Consider the following 16,611-nt stretch of genomic DNA (forward strand, 5'->3'; position numbering starts at 1 on the left):
CTGGTTTGCCTTGAGCGACGCGATGCCCTCGCCAGCAAGCCTTTTTAACCCCCAGTTACTGTCGCTTGGTGGTGACAGTGTTTTCTCCCATCTCTTGGTAAATCATCTCCCCAGTCGCTCCGGATTAAGCACCATTCCAATTTGTGCCGTCCCAAGCACCGAGCTGCTAAGAACAGCTCTGTGTTTTCGGTGTCCTCCTGCTGCCAAATTTATTGCTCATTGCAGAAGGAAAGGGAAACCACTGCCGGAGTAAGAGACATGATGTTTTCATATGCTGTTTTAGGCACAATGTATACAGCTTATTTTGCCAATCGTTTCTGTAAGAGCGTAAAGCTAGTCTCACTGTGTTTTAAATCATTATTTCCAACATTGTCTTGTTGTCCAAATGGTCCTCCCTGTGTTTAAATGCAAAGCCCCAGGTCAGTCCCCAGATGGCAAGTGTATTTGGCTGCAAGTTCAGCAGTTTCAACACTTGCAATCTTTACACTGAGTCACACACTTTCACATCTAAAAATGGAAGCGGGAATCTACACTCTCTGGGGATGAGCCAGAGGGGAAAAAATGAAATTTTAACTTCTACTTTAACTTAAAAGATTTTAGTTGCTTTCTAAGTTAGCTTATAACTAACTTAAATTTTTGCTGCTTAAGTTAAATTTATGCCAAAGTGCCTGGTTAAAGCCAGATCCTTAAATCAGTGCAGACTGAACCGAGCTCAGAATGCCAATTTATCAAGCAACACAATTTTCCAAGTTTTAATTCCCACCAAGTCTTATTCTGTAAAGAGGATATGCAGTGAGATGATGGGAACTGCATGGTGGTTGCTTGTTTGCACTCAAAATTGTTTTAAACAGGCCACGATAAGCTGCGAGAAGCAGAATAGCTCCCTGGCTGGAAAGCGTGGGGTGCGAGGGAACCATGTTCTTTTCTTTTTTCCTAGCTCTAGTGCCGCTTACGTGCCTGCTGGGCATCGTGTCAGCTCCGAGGATGCAAACATGCTTTTAGGATCTAATGATTGAAACACAGCATCTTAAGGTCACACGACAATGGCAGACCACGGCACAAACACCACAGCTTTTTTTTTTTTTCCCCTCAGAAAGACCAAAAGTGATGAAAGAAGGGCAGGTAACACGCAGGGCCATGAACAGAGTACCAGTCATCACTCTTACATTCCAAAGGAAACCTACACCATGCTGCTTAAATCTGGCCCTGTGTTATTGTTACTGACAAGCTTAATCCACTGCAAAGACTCATTCGGCTAGAGAGAAAAGACAAAGGGAGGGGGGGAAAAACCACAGAGGAATTAGTAATTACATCCAAGGAAAGCCAGGTCCAAACCTATGTCAAGGAAGAGGCTCTGCCAGTATTGATGTCAGCTTGATTTAATTTACTCTTCTCCTTTGGAGGACAGATTGCGTATATATGAACAGGAAAAAAATGATCCTGGAAGCTAAAGATTTTGTATGCAGCAGCCACGGGGAATCCTCTGACCCTATAAACTCATGAAGGATTAGTCAGTCTTCCTTGAATAATGTGTGCACCGGGATCCTCTGTTAGCGACAAAGAGCTAGGGTATCGGTTTGGCGTAAGCACAGCTGGCAGTTACTACAAACTTACCTATTCTTCTCAATCTCAGTATCTGAAAATACTGAGTCTGCACCTCCTCCACCATTACAAACCTCCACACCACCACCATCCTCATCATCAAAGTCAGAGGTGTTCAGGAAATCAAAGCTTTCTAAAGCACTTTCAACTGTTAGACTTAAACTGGAGGACCTGCTTCGGCTTACTGCTGGCTTACACTGCAAAGGCAGAACAAACCAATGAAAACCCCAGATATTAGCTACTACTGAAAGAAAAGAAAAAAAAGGATAAAGCTTAAAACTTTCAAATTCTTCATTTTATTTTTAAAACTTAATTTTATTGGCTGTTTCATTTCAAACCTTCATATTCATAGCATATACAATCAAAGCCTGAGAACTGGAAAAACCCTTCCCTTCCTCCTCCCCTCCCCATTCTACCCCCTCTCTTCCCCAAAGAAAAACCCTCAAAGGCAAAATTCAATGTGTTTTATAGAAACGAGAAGTACGTCTTGAATCCAAGTGACGCAGCTTTCGGCATCGTCCAAAAGGAGAGATGGCAATTAACACACTAGAGGTTGAAAGGGGAAGGCACGCTCCGAAATTGCTCTTCTAGCTATAGAAGCCAATTTATACATATCCAATGACACTATGGGATTTATTCCAGATGTAACTCCAACGGACCTTAGCCAGGAATGAGTTTGGTCCCATATCTGCAAATTTATTCATGGGATGAGAGGACTTTTGTGGCCTTTGAAGCCACATGGCTTATCAAGGAAAAGCCAGTCAGGCATCAGATTCCTAGGTGACAGAGAAAGGCAGTATTGTAACTCGGAAATTAACAGTGCTAGAGAGGGGGGAAGCCATCCTGTCTTACTGCTGGGAAGAAATGCGACTGAAGCCCTGCTGATGCTTTAGGAAGTATCAAAGGGCCTGGTCCCATGTGGCGATTCATCCAGACGTGCCCACAGAGTTGCTTCCAGGGTCACCTTGCAGGATCAGATGTAAATTGAGGGATCACCTCCGTCGGTTTGTGCAATGACTTCAACACCTTTAGCACTATGTCATTATTTGACCAGAAACAACCAGGAGCCACCGGTGCCATTCCACAAGCCACATCTTCCAGTCCCAGGCAGGAGCCAGGACTTTGTTTCGGTTTGTAGAAAGAAACGCATTGGCCTCCAAGTTCAGACTCAGCACCAGCTCCTCGAGAGCTGAGGAGGCTTGGAGTTTTGTTTCCAATTCATTTGCACACAATATTAATGCTATAATGGTCACATATTAACACTTAAGATGCTTGACACCTTAAGCTGACCGAACAGTCATTAGCTGATCAAACACACTTCCCAACACCTCTGTGACACAGGTGGGTGCTGTATCTCGCTTCCTCTGCCGCGCCGATGCTGTTAGCTACCATTTCTTTCAGGGCTGGTAGTGCAGCTTCTTCAGGCAAAAACAAACAGCAACATGTGGGCTTCTCCTTTTCTCTGCCCGTCTGATATTGCCAGGAGAGGTTTCTTCAGCCACAGCTGGATTCCAGCTCAACCTGTTCGCATGGGGAGCCCAGCATGGCTGCTGGCCACGCTGAATGTTGGTCTGCAAGCTGATCAATAGGCTGCATGCAGACATAAAGCAGCTCTGGAAAAGGTGTCCTTCTCCAGTGTGCAGGAATCCTGTCAGCGCACGTCCGTCCTCTCTCTTCCCCCCCATCCCATGTCTGTCCCTTTGTAACTTCTGATAAAAGGAGTGTAAATAAACAGTCTCCATTGTCCCTCTGCTGTTTGGATAGTTGACCTCTTTGTACAAGCTGCAGAGCAGCCAAGAAGTTGAAAAATAATAGTAATGGTAGCTTTGCCTGCTTGAACCTCCTTGGGAAATAGTGCAAGAAACAGGGGCTGCAGGCTGTCAAAAAAGCACTTAATTTGGGAAAGTACCGTGCAGCTGCAAACACCAATGGAAACAAAGATGTTAACAAAGTTTACTTGTGAAAAGATAATGCTGAAGGATAAATGCTTCCCTCCTTCCTCCTCAGCCATGTTTTTAAATGATGAGGTTTAAATGACTAGCAGACCAACTTGCATATGAATATGAAGCATTTGAAATGATTATTTCCCATATAACACTCTCTGCACAGTAATGCGTCCTGGGGGAGATATGAGTCACAGTGATCGGTAGTAAACGTATTAACAACACATATGCAAAACCCTTTTCTTCTTTCCAATTTTCAACATGTTATGTCCATCCTGCTGTAATGACAGGATGTCTCTCATTTTAAAAATGGATGGGGGAAAAGGAAAAGGCTTGGAAAAAGCCTAGGCGATGTGGGGATGGCAACTTTCAGTGAGACTTGTGGTTCTAAATCTCTTTGGCAATTTAGAAAATTCAGCTTCTATGGCTACGTGGCCTGATCGTCAGCTGGTGTAGTTTTGCACAGCTCCACGGAGTTCAGGGGTAGTATGCTAAAGTACACCCACTGAGGATGTCACCCATAGATTTTAAAGACAGAAGGTCGGATATAATCTGATCTCCAGTATGGCACAAGCAATGGGCTCACAAGTGGTTTCTTCACAGAAGGGTATAATTTAATTACTCCTCTGCCACTGCACCTTTTTCTCTTTCCCCCAGGTTTTGAGTAGATTAAAAGATCCATTGCTTGAGGATACAAGGCTATGGTAAGCACACTGCAGACAAGTTTAAAAATGCAACACTGTGAAAGGACGCTCCAAGCAGGAGCAAATCAACTGCTACTAAGGAATTTTACTGACCTCCAAAACCCCTACTTTGATTGTGAGGCAGGGGAGGAGATTCTACCCACTCAGATTTTCTTTAGGGTAGTATTTTCCAAAAACGTACTCACTTTTAGGATGTCATCCAGATGCATCACTTCTTGGTCCAGGTCCTGAAACTCTTTATACTGCTCTTTATGTGGCTCAAGAGCTAAGAGAAGCCCTTGCAAGGCTTCTTCAATGCTTCCATCGAGATAAGACTTATATCCTTCTGATTCCCCACTAATCGATCCCTCACACGGCAGCCTCTCTGGGGTCATGGGTGCCTCTGCTGACGTAAGCCTTTTTACCAGCTGCTTCGTGATGTTGCCGTCATAGGTATCCAGCTCCACGGGCTTGAGCTCTGAACCTTCATCTGTGTCCTGCAGGAGAGATACCGGGACGCTTGTCTCTATACAGACACGATCGCTCCCAGCATCGGAGTTTTTTTGGCAAACTTCAGGAGCCGCCCGTGGGGTGGCCTTCTTCTCAACCACTGCTCCCTCTCCCTGGGACGGCGGGTCCTTCGGCTCAGCGACGGAGTCTCTGCGGGAGTCACTGCTGCTACAGTCCAGGCTTGAGCTCTTGGAGGACTTGAGAGCTCGGTGCTGGGTGGGGGTCGCAGTGATGTCAGGGCTGGAGCTGACGTGAGCAGAAGAGGACTCTGCTGTGTTGGCAGAGGGCACGCGGGCTTCGTAAGGCAGGTCACCAAAAGTGAAAGAAAGAGGGCGCTTCTCGATAGTTGCCACTCCATTTTCAAAGATGTCATCTGGCAAATTTGACTGAAAAGATAATAGAGAAAGAGAGAAAATGTTTTTCATGTAGCACTGGAAAGAGATAAAAAATATAGTATGTGCCCGGGAAAGAAAAATGCAAGGAAAAAGATTAAAGAAGCATTCAAGGCTTGAGAGATGGGGAAAATATTTCAAATCCAACTTCTGTTTTCATCTGGCATGGCTCCTGATTTCAGCAGGAAAACTGCTGGAAAACTTGGGCTCAGCATCTCTCTGGTAAGCAGAGAGCTCTAGGAAAGCGAGTCCCAGAACAGAGACCCAAATTCTGCTTGTCCTACCAGATTCCCTCAGACAGCATTAACACTGCACTGCTCTAGTTCCTGTGGCATGTCTCTTTTTAATGGGGTTGTACTTAAGCCACCTTAATTATAGATTTCTGTTGTATTTATTTTCTGACTTCTAAAATAGCAATCCCTAAAATTTAACAGTTTGCTCCAAAAGTTTTTTTAGTGTCATGGCATTTTAATGATGATATTACTATGCTATTTCTTTTCTGTTGAAAGTATGTTCTGCGTGTGGCATGGCTATCTCTAATAATTGTTGAACATGAGTTACATAGGAGTCCTGTTCAACATGAGTTTCTGCCGAAATGAAACAGAAGAATTTGTGTGGTGGTGTATCGACCAGGACATTGATCCTTTAGGAAGCAGAAACAGCGTATACAGACCCAAAAACGATCACAACACATACATATGTTCATCTCTCTGACTGACCTATGGGGAAAAATCACTATAGAAGTCACAACCTGCCTATCTGACCTACAAATCTTGCTTTGTTATGTGGCCAACTCATGGAAATGCACAGCGCAGATGAAAGGCAACTACTATTTTGCTGACAATTTGCTGGAAGGAACTATAGACATTCACGCGTTGGTAAGGTGCTTAAGGTTAAAGTGTCCAAAACTTGCATCTTTTTTCCCCAGCACTATTAGCAGCTTTTTTCCCTAAACATAGTTATACTGAAAGGTTCATTTCTTCTTCCCCCCGATGCGGGTATACTTTTAGCATCTGAAAGTCACGTTACTAGAGAAATATATAAGATCAATCAGTGTAGCAGGCCATTTTTAAGAACACCACGTTGGCTTGTATTCCTGCCTTGCTCTCCGCCCACAGATAGTTGGCTTCTGATCATTATCCCTGTAGAAACCAAGAGGAACTTTGATTTAATGTGAGCAGCATGGGCTCTCACAGTCATGTTCTCCCCTCTAATCAGTCAGCAAAATGAGTGAGTTGCAACAGAGAGCAACACATGAAGCATGCGTGGGAATGGAGATGCCACACGGGGACTGAAAAAATCCTTCACCAAACGAAAACGAGGACTCACATATAGCTCTAGCCCTGCTTTTGGGCTTAGCCTGAGCGATGGCAGGTCACTAAAAGAGCGACTGCGACGAAGCTTGTCAAAGAAAGTGTCTTGCAGAGCATCTAAGATTGTCAGCTTTGGTCTGCCTTGCAGGGGATGCAGCCATTTCTTCAACAGTTAAAGCAAACAGGGTGTGAGGAAGGGCAAGTTAAAGGAATGCTTTGTAGCAGAGTACTAAATTACATGGGATGGCATGGGATGTAGCACTTCTAAAATTCGTATCTGTACAGATGGCCTACCCAGCTCAATACACAAGTCCTGATCAAGCATTCAGAATTTGATTCATGCAAAATGTAAGAGCACCCTGTGAAAATCTTTGGTACAGGGGCAAATTTGACCATGGGATGCATTAAAAATACTAGTGCTATAATGGTTGTTACTGTTTCAAAATGAACGCTAATTTCATAAAGATTATTCAAGTATTATAACAGTCAGGCAAGAAGAATAGGTATGCAATAATTGGCCACATAGTCTCAAAGATGCCAGGATTATAGTCACCTTTTAGGATTAGCAGCTAGGAATGCACTTGCTTTAGAAGTATTTGTAAGGGTAACCTGCTGGAACCAGGGAAAAAAGGCTTAGACATGTAAAGCAATGAAGCGTTTGCAGTGTTTGAACTGCTCTAGGGCTTCTCATTACAGAAACATGAAGCCAAACAGAGCTTACAAAGAATGAGTGGTCCTTGAAGGTTGGCGTTTCTGGAGTGCCTTGGCTGTACATGGACATTCTCCTCTGGAGAGCAGATGCCTTGCTCACATTTCCTGTGGATGGGGTCAAGTCCTCAACATCAAAGGGGCTACGGACACACAAGCAGAAAAAAAATGGTTGTTAGGCTGAGCAAGAAGGAATTTCAGGTCCATGGAAAGGATTTTTGAAAAGGTGGTTTATTAGCACATCAAAACCCAGAGGTAGCAAGTTTTTTAACAAAAGTGTTTAGAAGAAAATGTTGTTAATTAGACAACAGGCTCAGAAGTGTGGTTTTCGGTTCTGATAAAAGTTTTCTACTCTCAGAAATCATTTATGTAGCGTAGTCTGATGTTATTCTTCTCACATGAAAAGTATTCCTGGATTTGAGCTGACAAGCATCACACATAGTAATGAGAAAGGCGCTCTACCATTAATAGAGCTGTTGCATTATAAAGGAAACCAGTAGCTGGCTTCATGTTTATTGCATTACACGAAACAGCGTACATGACTGTAAAAGCTAAAATGCTTCTTCAGAAATGACAGTTACCAATTTTATTAAAGTGCCATGAGAATTGGGTCTGAATCCTAACACCATCAGCTTACCTATGCCTACCAATGCAGATGGACAATGCTAGGAGATTTCCCACCACCCTCAGGCCATGTATGAAGCCCACAAAAGCCAGCTTTTAAAGACAGGCCAAATTCTGAACTTGGCTAGGCTAGCACAAATCCACGGCAACTCCACTGAACTTTACACTAATATGAAAAAAAATTAATGAATATATAAGGACTCAGTTATGTCCCTTTCTTGAGCTTGGGGAAGAAGTACACACTTTAGTCAATTCTGTGATCTCTCATCACTATCTGTTTCACACATCTCGTAATGTCAGTACTCACCACACCTATTGTAACAGCTGAAATAGGCACAACTAAGAAACTAGACACAACCCCATTTGCCACAGGTAACACAGGAATACTGTGGCTCACCATGAACTACTACTCATCTCCCAGACTTGGGCCACAATTCCTTCCCCATCTGCCTCAGCAGGGAGCAAAAAGGAGAGAAGAGACCACATGGACCTCTGCTCTTTGATTGAATTTTTACAACTGCTTGACCCAGTGACCGACCAACCAACCAATCGACTGACCAGCCAGCTCTACTTACTACCAGGTGATTTCAAGGTTCAGCTTAATTGTCCCAAGGTCGTTAATGTCTACTGCAACCACCTGAGGTCGAGCTGCAAACAGGTCTTTTGTCTCACAGGTAACACTTCCCACAAGGATGTGAGTAGCAAGTCCTTTAACTTCTGTGACCTGTAAAGGACAAGAACAGGATATCTTGGACCACATAAGGCATTGCAATCCTTAATTACAAGGCAATGGTTTTGATTTTCTGACCTGGACCCCTTCCTAAAAGGTTTCTAAAATATGACTATGTTTGTTGCATCTTCATAACTTAGAGGAAAATTCAGATTTATTATTTTTTTAATAAATGTGTAGTTGCGTATGATCATGCTTCTATGTTTTCTTTATGTTTTTATGGGTGTCAGAAGAGAACAACCATACTGGCTCAGACCAAGGGGCTACCCGACCTTGTATTTGGTCTTTTGCAGTGACCATAAGCAGAGCCCAAGGGAAGAGTGGGAACAGGGAGAGAATATTGGATGTTTTCCTGTCTAATGTTCTCTCAGCAATTGATAATTTTCATGTCAGGCAATCTCCTGATGTAGCTGGCCTACTTAGTAATTCCAAAGGGAGCCCTATTCTATGTATTCATCTCTCCTGTAACTCTGGGGCAATGAGGTGATGGAACAGTGATGGAAAGATTCCAGTTTAGGAGGAAAAGTTGCTGCTGATTGCTAGGAGTTGCAAAAGTTGTTCTTTCCCTGGGGGGCAGGGCATGGAGTCAGAGGGACTTTCATTAAGAAATTTTGGGAACTGCTGTGCTCTAGGAAGCTGCCAAAAAATCGGAGTGGTTTTTCCACGCACCCCCATCTCACTGTGAGCAGAAACCTCACAGCGCTGCTACCTCACAGTGTAGCACTGCTGTTCTGCACAGGGTGGTGAGACCGGACCTCAAGACTGTTCCAGCTTATGCCCACCTGGCCCTGTGTGTGTTCAAATGAGAGCCCTGTGTATTTCCCCAGATCAGCAGATGCTGCTTTCCTATCGGAGCAGTACTAAAAAACTCATCAGTAGTGGGATTTTTTTGGTTTGGGGTTTTTCATTGCTGATGTTTTCCTGAATAATGTTAGCAAACAGGTTTCTAGTGTTCCCTTGCTTTCGTGCAAATAATCTGAGTTGCTGGAGAGCAATGTGAGGCAAGGCTCGTGTTAGTATGGCCATGACACCAGCCTGGGGAGAGTTAGGACAACCTCTCCCACAGGACTTCCAAACTGATTACAGGCTTGTAACATCTAGATTGGACAATACTATAGCACTTCATTCTAGTAGGTGTGTTGGAAATACTAATGACGGCTCATTTCCAAAGAGTTTAATGATCTGCTGCTGCATTTTTGCTGATGGTGGACGAGAAGGCAGGTTCTTGACTCCTGCCTTGCTTGCAGGCAAGGGAGTTAGCATGTATACCTTAATGGAGATCAGTCCAACAATGAGAGGGAGGAAAACCATTTCTTCTCCATCCCAGCTTTGCTTGCCATTCACTTCTATTTTGCCTTTCAGTTTCCATCGCTGGCGACCGTAACGCATGAAAATCTGAAAAAGAAAAATCCTTTTATTTTCTTGAGAAATCTGTTTTCTTGATGCACAAATATCAGAAACAGAATTGGGGAAAGGGTCTGAAGTAGGTTGGAAGAGTTAGAGGTGTAGGTGCTGCCCCTCCACTTCCCATTGAGCCAGAAGGAAAAGGTCTATCCTGCAGGATCTCTGCCTCTCAGCTCTCATAATCGCTCCTTTTGGTAAGGCACCCCTCATCCCAGCTTTCACCTTCATGTAACTAGATGACTCATAACAAAGAAGCTGCAGGAGTCTTAAATCTATTTACAGGGAAAGTGGGGGCGGGGGAGGCGAGATTTGGGAGGGCAGGCTGAAAGCCCCCGTGGCCTTTCCTAACACCTACAGCTTGCTGGACCTGCTGCCTTCCCAGGCAGGGGAGAGGGTAGGTGAGCTTTTGGCCATCCCCCACCAGAGGCCTCCCCAGCTGCGAGACTTTGGCTGGATGGTGATGGAAATAAATGGGACCCACGGTGCAGTAACACAGTATCTGAAGCGGTAAGAGCAGCAAGACCACTTTGGGCTGCAGGCTCAGCTGGGAGAGACCTGCACCAACTAATCCACCCCGCAGAGGAAGCACACGCCGCTTACAGGCGTGAAAGCGGCAGAAAAGATTTGTCAGGGGGAACGAGAGTGGGAACAAATGAATCAATGATCAAGACAGCTGGGAAGTACAGGTTGAGGGGATCCGTTATCAAGCCGCTGCGAATTTCTTGCAGGGTTAGCTCTGTTCTGGATAGAGCTGGAGGCTTTTATTTTAATCCATCTCCAATTAACCTGATCTTGATGTTCTCACTGGAACGCCGCAGTGACCGGAGATCCTGACACAGCCTCACAGCAGGTAACATCTGGGTCTCAAGAAATGGTTATTCTGTGTCTTTCTGCTACTCTGCTTTATGATGAAGTAAAGTCTAAACATTCAGTAAAGGATGCTTGCAAGGACTTGTTCAATTAGCTCTGTGTCCATGGGATGGGGCATATGCTTTTTTCCAGGGGAATTAGAAATGTTTGTCCCGAATAAGACAGTGAGAAGCACGCCCTCATTTAATTTAATTTAAATTTTTAAAATTAAAAAAAAAAAAAGCAAGCTTGTAGTTCTTCGAATAGCCATCATCCAATGCTCTGAATATAATTTTCAGGTCTTGTGATAGATGCCCTAACATAGGCAGACATAAAGAGAACGGCAAGGTTTTTCAGAGCATACACAGGAAAAATAATAGCTGTTTCTCGGGGTGCTGATATGAAAAGGCTTTATTCATTGCAATGTAAAAAGCAGCAGAAATCTGCCTTCCTTTTGATTCTTTTGCTATTAAACAAACCATAAACCAACCCAGACGTACCTCGTATTGATCTCCCGGGCAGAGCCGAGCGAAGCCAGCCAGACCTGAGAAGGAAAGACACGGAGGGGCTGTGGGAGGGCCTGGGCAGCCGAGCGCAGCGGTGTCCGGCAGCAGGGTGCCCCGGGGCTGCTGCCGTGCTTGGACAGGAGAGGCCGGCAGCCCCACAGCAGCCCCTGGCAGCCGCTACGCCGGGAGGTGTTTTTAACCCCCCCTTACTGCTGCCTTAGCACCCTCCAAACCAAGACTACCCCCCCCCATATTAATTTTCTCTCTTTTCTCTTTTTTTTGGTATACAATTCATTGGGTTGTGGTTTCTTGCATACAGCTTTTTTTCCTACAACAGCTCAAATTATTCTATAATAATTATAGAAAAAGAAGAAACAGCTTCCTGATGTCATCTGGCTTCAGAAACTGAGCTTACCACCCTTACTATCACGATGCGTAGGCGAGATGCTGATTACCATGCAGTGCTTGCTGCTTAACACTAATCAGACCGAGCCATACATTTTAACACAGATTCCTTTTTAGAACATCTTAATAGAAACACAAGAGGGGCTCCTTCTACTTGGCGTTTCCGTAACATTATCATTCCCATACGATCCGACTATCTTTCAATAGCAAGTACATCAAGAAACATGACTGACATCTGTAATATGAGATTTATCCCATCTTTCCGCAGTGGGGGAGAAGTAGTGCAGCAAAGCACTTGTGGTATATGTTTGCTTGATTTTTCTTTTACTTTTTTTTTTAAAGGTAGGACATGATGATGTTATTTCTATATTGGCACTGTGCATATGAAATGGAAAGTTTCCTGAGGCTTGTGACCATCCTGAAATCCCAAGGACGTTACCATCCCTCTCCTGGCCCTATGACCTGTTCTTCTACTGGATGCGACTGGTTGGTTTTCATTAATCCTCTGCCTCCACAGAGGGAACCTCTCCTTTCTGAAAGATCTCCTCACTAGTTAACTATTGCATTTGTTTTGGTATAAAAATTTACCCCGCTTTGCCTGGGTAAGCCTAAAACTACGCCTCTAGTGTCACGACGCCCAAAGAAACGAGTTTCAGGACACATACAAAGCCTGTGGCAGAGAAAGGAATGAAAACAAACGTTCCAGGCTCTTTGGGCTGCATTTATCCTAAAATGCCATAGTTGAACATATATGGGTGTGTTAAAATCAAGGCAAGAAAGATGAACCCTAATGTTGGCTTTATTTACCAGGCTGAATTAGTCCTGCTAGCTGAACTATAGGAGCAACTAGACCCCTGCATGCAGTCATTGCCTGTCCCTGTGACCTGCTGATCCTCCTCTTCCATTTCTTTGACCAGAAAAGAGTTTTCTTCACTCATCTTACTGTTTAGCAGAACAGAGAGGCCCTGGCGCAGAGCTCATATTACCAATTCCTTTCTAATTTATTTACTGTTTCTAAATAATTTAAGCTTACTAGCACTCAACTGCTGCTTCTCTCTCCCCAGACGTGCTTTTATAAGTGAATTTGATCTCTGCTGGGACATCACTGAAAGCGTCTGAGGAACGTGAAAGGTCCTTTCTTTGCTCAGCGGATGGGGTGGGAAGGTGGGGAAACACAGCTTAAAACTTCACATGGACGTTGTCCGGAGTTGAGGTCTGTGAGCAGTGACTGCGGTGTTGCGGAGCCCCTGGTGAGTCAGGCCAGCGTATCGCTCTCCCTGTGTGAAACGGCTGAGCGTTCCACCTCCTGCTGTCCTGGCACTTCCAACAGGTATAGGGGCACTTCCCTATACATCCTAACAGGACACGCAGATTCCATACAGGGACTTCTAAATTTCCACACTGGGTTTCCCTGTTTAATTTCAACAGCTGATTAATCCTGAGCAGTAATCAAAGCCTGCTGGCAAGTTTATTATCTTTATTTTGAAAAATGATTAGGTTTTCTTTCCTTTAAATATCAATCATAAAAACACAATGTGGGTCCCCTGCTTCCTGACAGCACTGTGTAGGTTGGCTTGCTTTCAGTGTAAGTGACAGAGGGCACAAAATAAAAATAACTTTCACTGGAATGTCTAGGAACAGATAAGCTTTGGGGAGAGGAATGCTTTGATTTTAAATTAGATCCTAAAGTTAGCTGGATATGCTGCAGTATAACATAAGGGGGAAGCTTGCTGTGTGATCTGTAGGCTTTTGTGCTAGAGCTCTTGTGAGCTTTAGCAATAGCAATGGCTGGACTGTCCTATTGGATTCCTATTCCTAGGGAAAACTATCTATATAGAAATCTTAGATGTCCTAATTAGAGGATATTTAATGATATGACATTTTTCTTTGCTATTTTCTAATTTGGGCTTCTTTATGTTATGAGAACTGTGTTCAGAAGTAGCTGTTGTTTCTGGTACTTGTGCTCTGCTCCCGCATGTGTGCGCAACAGCTTGCTCCTTGAGAGCTCCTGAGCTTTGCTGGTGGATTTGGGCCTTCAAAAGAGAAGGGGCCAGTCATTTGCGATGCCATGACGCCTTCTCAACATGTCCTGCTGTCAGACACTGTACATTGCACTGCATTTACAGCAAGTAAGGAAATGCTCTGAAGGACCTGATGCAATTCCCTTTCTATACTGCGTGACCCTGTGTTTCCTTCAGCGTGTCCATGCTGCAATTCTGCTGTGGGTTTTTGTATAGAAATATCTGGCTCAGGCTCTGTGTGTCCATCTTGTGACTTTACATATATGCATCTTTGACTGCCTTTCCAGTACCTAAGAGCGGGGGCTTTAAAACCTGAGGTTTGGTGCTGTGAGATGGAGCTAGGAGAACTATAATAGCTGCTGCACTTGTTTTCTCTAGTATGGAAGCATGGAGTAACTATTTTAACTTGATCTAAGCTAGATCATGTCTCATGCACTGCAAGCACTGGACACGACTAACTCACAACTGTGACAAGGCAGGCAGAATCAAAACCCTGTATGAGATTTGTGAGCTCTAAAAACTCCACCAGCAATACTGTGAATTTTTTAAATGGCAAGATTTCAAGTGAAGAATTAAGAGTGCATGAATATTTAGATGCTGATTTTGTTTTATAGAACTATTTTCATGGCAGAGATTGAAGATCCAGAAACGATTCCCCCACAATCTCTTTTTTAAGACATTGAGTCTTAAAGGGATAACAGCATTAGCAATACCTGGTGATTCACTGAGGCTTCAGGTAAAACTAATTCCATTGCATTCAAACCCATAAAGTCCCCTGTCATAAAGATAGGGAATAAACTGAAAGGTGAATGCCACCATTGAGTTATCTAGGTGTTTAAATGGTAAACTACCCCCAGGTCTTTGCTTTTCTACATTTGCTCAAAAATAGTAGTAGTCAGAATCAGCAAAAGTAAAGGACTTAGAAACAGCTGATGTCAAATTAAGAAAGCATTTCGAACTTCAGCTCCACGGGCATTCACATAATTTCCCAGTCATCTTCTAAAAGGATTATGGAAATAGAGGCAAAAGGTACAGCAGCCTTCAAAATTGAATTGCTTTGGCTGTTGGGAGGAGCGTTTGAGGGAGGTAATTAGTCTTGAAAACAAGAAACAGCATCTCAGAAAGTCTCTCTGTAAGCTTTGATGTTCCTGGCTCTGTGATCCTTTCCACTGGGCAGGGGTGTAAGTTGGGGGTTTGAAGGTTCAGCAAAGGGTGTGGGGGGAGAAAGCCACACCTATCATAAATACATTGTCAAACTAGCAAACTCTGTGCCCTCACTAATGCGCACAGAGACCACTATTGTTCAGGGAGAAAGAAGGGAAAGGTGAAAAGGCAATTACCTTTCATCTTGATGCAAAACTCCCCCAATAAGTTTTCCAGCTCTGCTTCTATGGTACACATGTTCTGTGTTGGAAAAGAGAATAGTGAGGTCAGACAAACCCTCTTTCTGCCTTTTTTTTCTTTTCTTTTTTTTTTTTAAGAAAGATTCTGTTATGCAGATGAAAGATATTTTGCAACAAAATCAATCTGCCAGAGCCATCCTTGCTGTTTAGCTAGGTCTGGCCCTAAAAATGGCAGCTGAGCTATGCCTGCTCGCGCCGAAGCAGAATGTAACCCCGTGCTCTTCTTCTTTGCGATCTAATCCTCCCGTTGGCAGAGGGCAGTTGTGGCCCTTCAAGCATAACCTGGTCACTGTCCCAGTCCTCTCCAGCCAGACATGTGCCAGCAGCATATCCATGCCAAAGGGGCTCCCAGCATGTTTTTAATCTCTCAAGAAACACGAACTACATTAAGAAAAAAAAGGCTGTGGGAGACGGGTACCGGACCCTCTCCAGTTTTTCCTTCAGATTTCAGAAGGCTGTCACAGCTTGTGTGCTGGGATGTTTGCAACACTATTAGACCTTTCTTCATCTACTGCCTGTTTAATAACATAGGTGCTGATCACGGCAAGTAAAACTGGATAGAATGCAGCAGATGTCTGTATACACATGGGTTCCAGCCAACCTGCCATCCCACAATCTGCGGGGTGGAAAAGACATAGTTAGAATATATGTGGGTTTGGGGCAAATCTATGCTTTTTTCGTGTGAAGTGGTTCCTAGGTGTAACCCTGCTCTTGTTGAACATAAACATTATTATTTCAAGGAACTCTTTGGGCCCATGTAACCTATCTTTGTAAGTCATCAGGTATTCATAGAATCACAGAATATTTTGGGTTGGAAGGGACCTTTAAAGGTCATCTAGCCCCTGCTGTGGGCAGGGACATCTTCAACTAGATCAGGTTGCTCAGAGCCCCTTCCAACCTGACCTTGAATGTTCGCAGGGATGGGGCATCTACCACCTCTCTGAGCAACCTGTTCCAGTGTTTTACCACCCTCTTTGTAAAAAATTTCTTCCCTATATCTAGTCTGAATCTACCTTCTTCTAGTTTAAAACCATTCCCCCTTGTCCTGTCGCAACAGGCCCTGCTAAAAAGTCTGTCCCCATCTTTCTTATAAGCCCCCTTTAAGTACTGAAAGGCTGCAATAAGGTCTCCCTGAAGCCTTCTCTTCTCCAGGCTGAACAGCCCCAACTCTGTCAGCCTTTTTTCCTTCACCTGAAGACAAACAAATAAATAATAAATCTTTTTTGCTGAGTTTGCTTTTAATTCTTTTATCTAGATGAAATTCTCCCTGAAATCAATGGCAAAGTTCCCATGGCCTTCAAACAGTGTCAGAGCGAAAGACTAAACTGATGAGGATGTACCTCTGTGTACTCCTTGTAACTCCTGTTGATTTCGGTTAAACTCTCTCGAGCTGCTTTGCTGGCAGGAGACATTGCAAAGGCTTGCTTCATTTTGCTGGCACCATCGCAGAGACGTCTTTGGATACAATAGGCTTCATAAAGTTCATCGACCTAGTGGGAACAATGAGGGTGCATTCAA

At 43.9% G+C, this 16,611-nt stretch overlaps 1 protein-coding gene across 2 annotated transcripts in view; it reads right to left on the minus strand.

Annotated features, from left to right (window-relative positions):
- The window catches only part of RIPOR2 (RHO family interacting cell polarization regulator 2), a 70,111-nt gene that overhangs the window by 12,257 nt on the left and 41,243 nt on the right, over positions 1-16,611 (minus strand). Inside the window, exons 7-14 of one of the 2 annotated variants that reach the window (XM_075142212.1) lie at positions 16,434-16,583; positions 15,031-15,094; positions 11,259-11,302; positions 9,775-9,900; positions 8,351-8,499; positions 7,165-7,294; positions 4,435-5,124; positions 1,615-1,799 (exon numbers count right to left, since the gene is read on the minus strand). In XM_075142212.1, coding sequence (XP_074998313.1) covers positions 1,615-1,799; positions 4,435-5,124; positions 7,165-7,294; positions 8,351-8,499; positions 9,775-9,900; positions 11,259-11,302; positions 15,031-15,094; positions 16,434-16,583 — 1,538 coding nt within the window. Of the gene's footprint in view, positions 1-1,614; positions 1,800-1,861; positions 3,519-4,434; positions 5,125-7,164; positions 7,295-8,350; positions 8,500-9,774; positions 9,901-11,258; positions 11,303-15,030; positions 15,095-16,433; positions 16,584-16,611 lie in introns of those variants that run through there. The other variant, XM_075142213.1, reaches the window with a different exon arrangement.

The sequence above is a fragment of the Calonectris borealis genome, chromosome 2 (genome assembly GCF_964195595.1).
Source record: "Calonectris borealis chromosome 2, bCalBor7.hap1.2, whole genome shotgun sequence".
In the NCBI taxonomy this organism is placed as follows: Eukaryota; Metazoa; Chordata; class Aves; order Procellariiformes; family Procellariidae; genus Calonectris; species Calonectris borealis.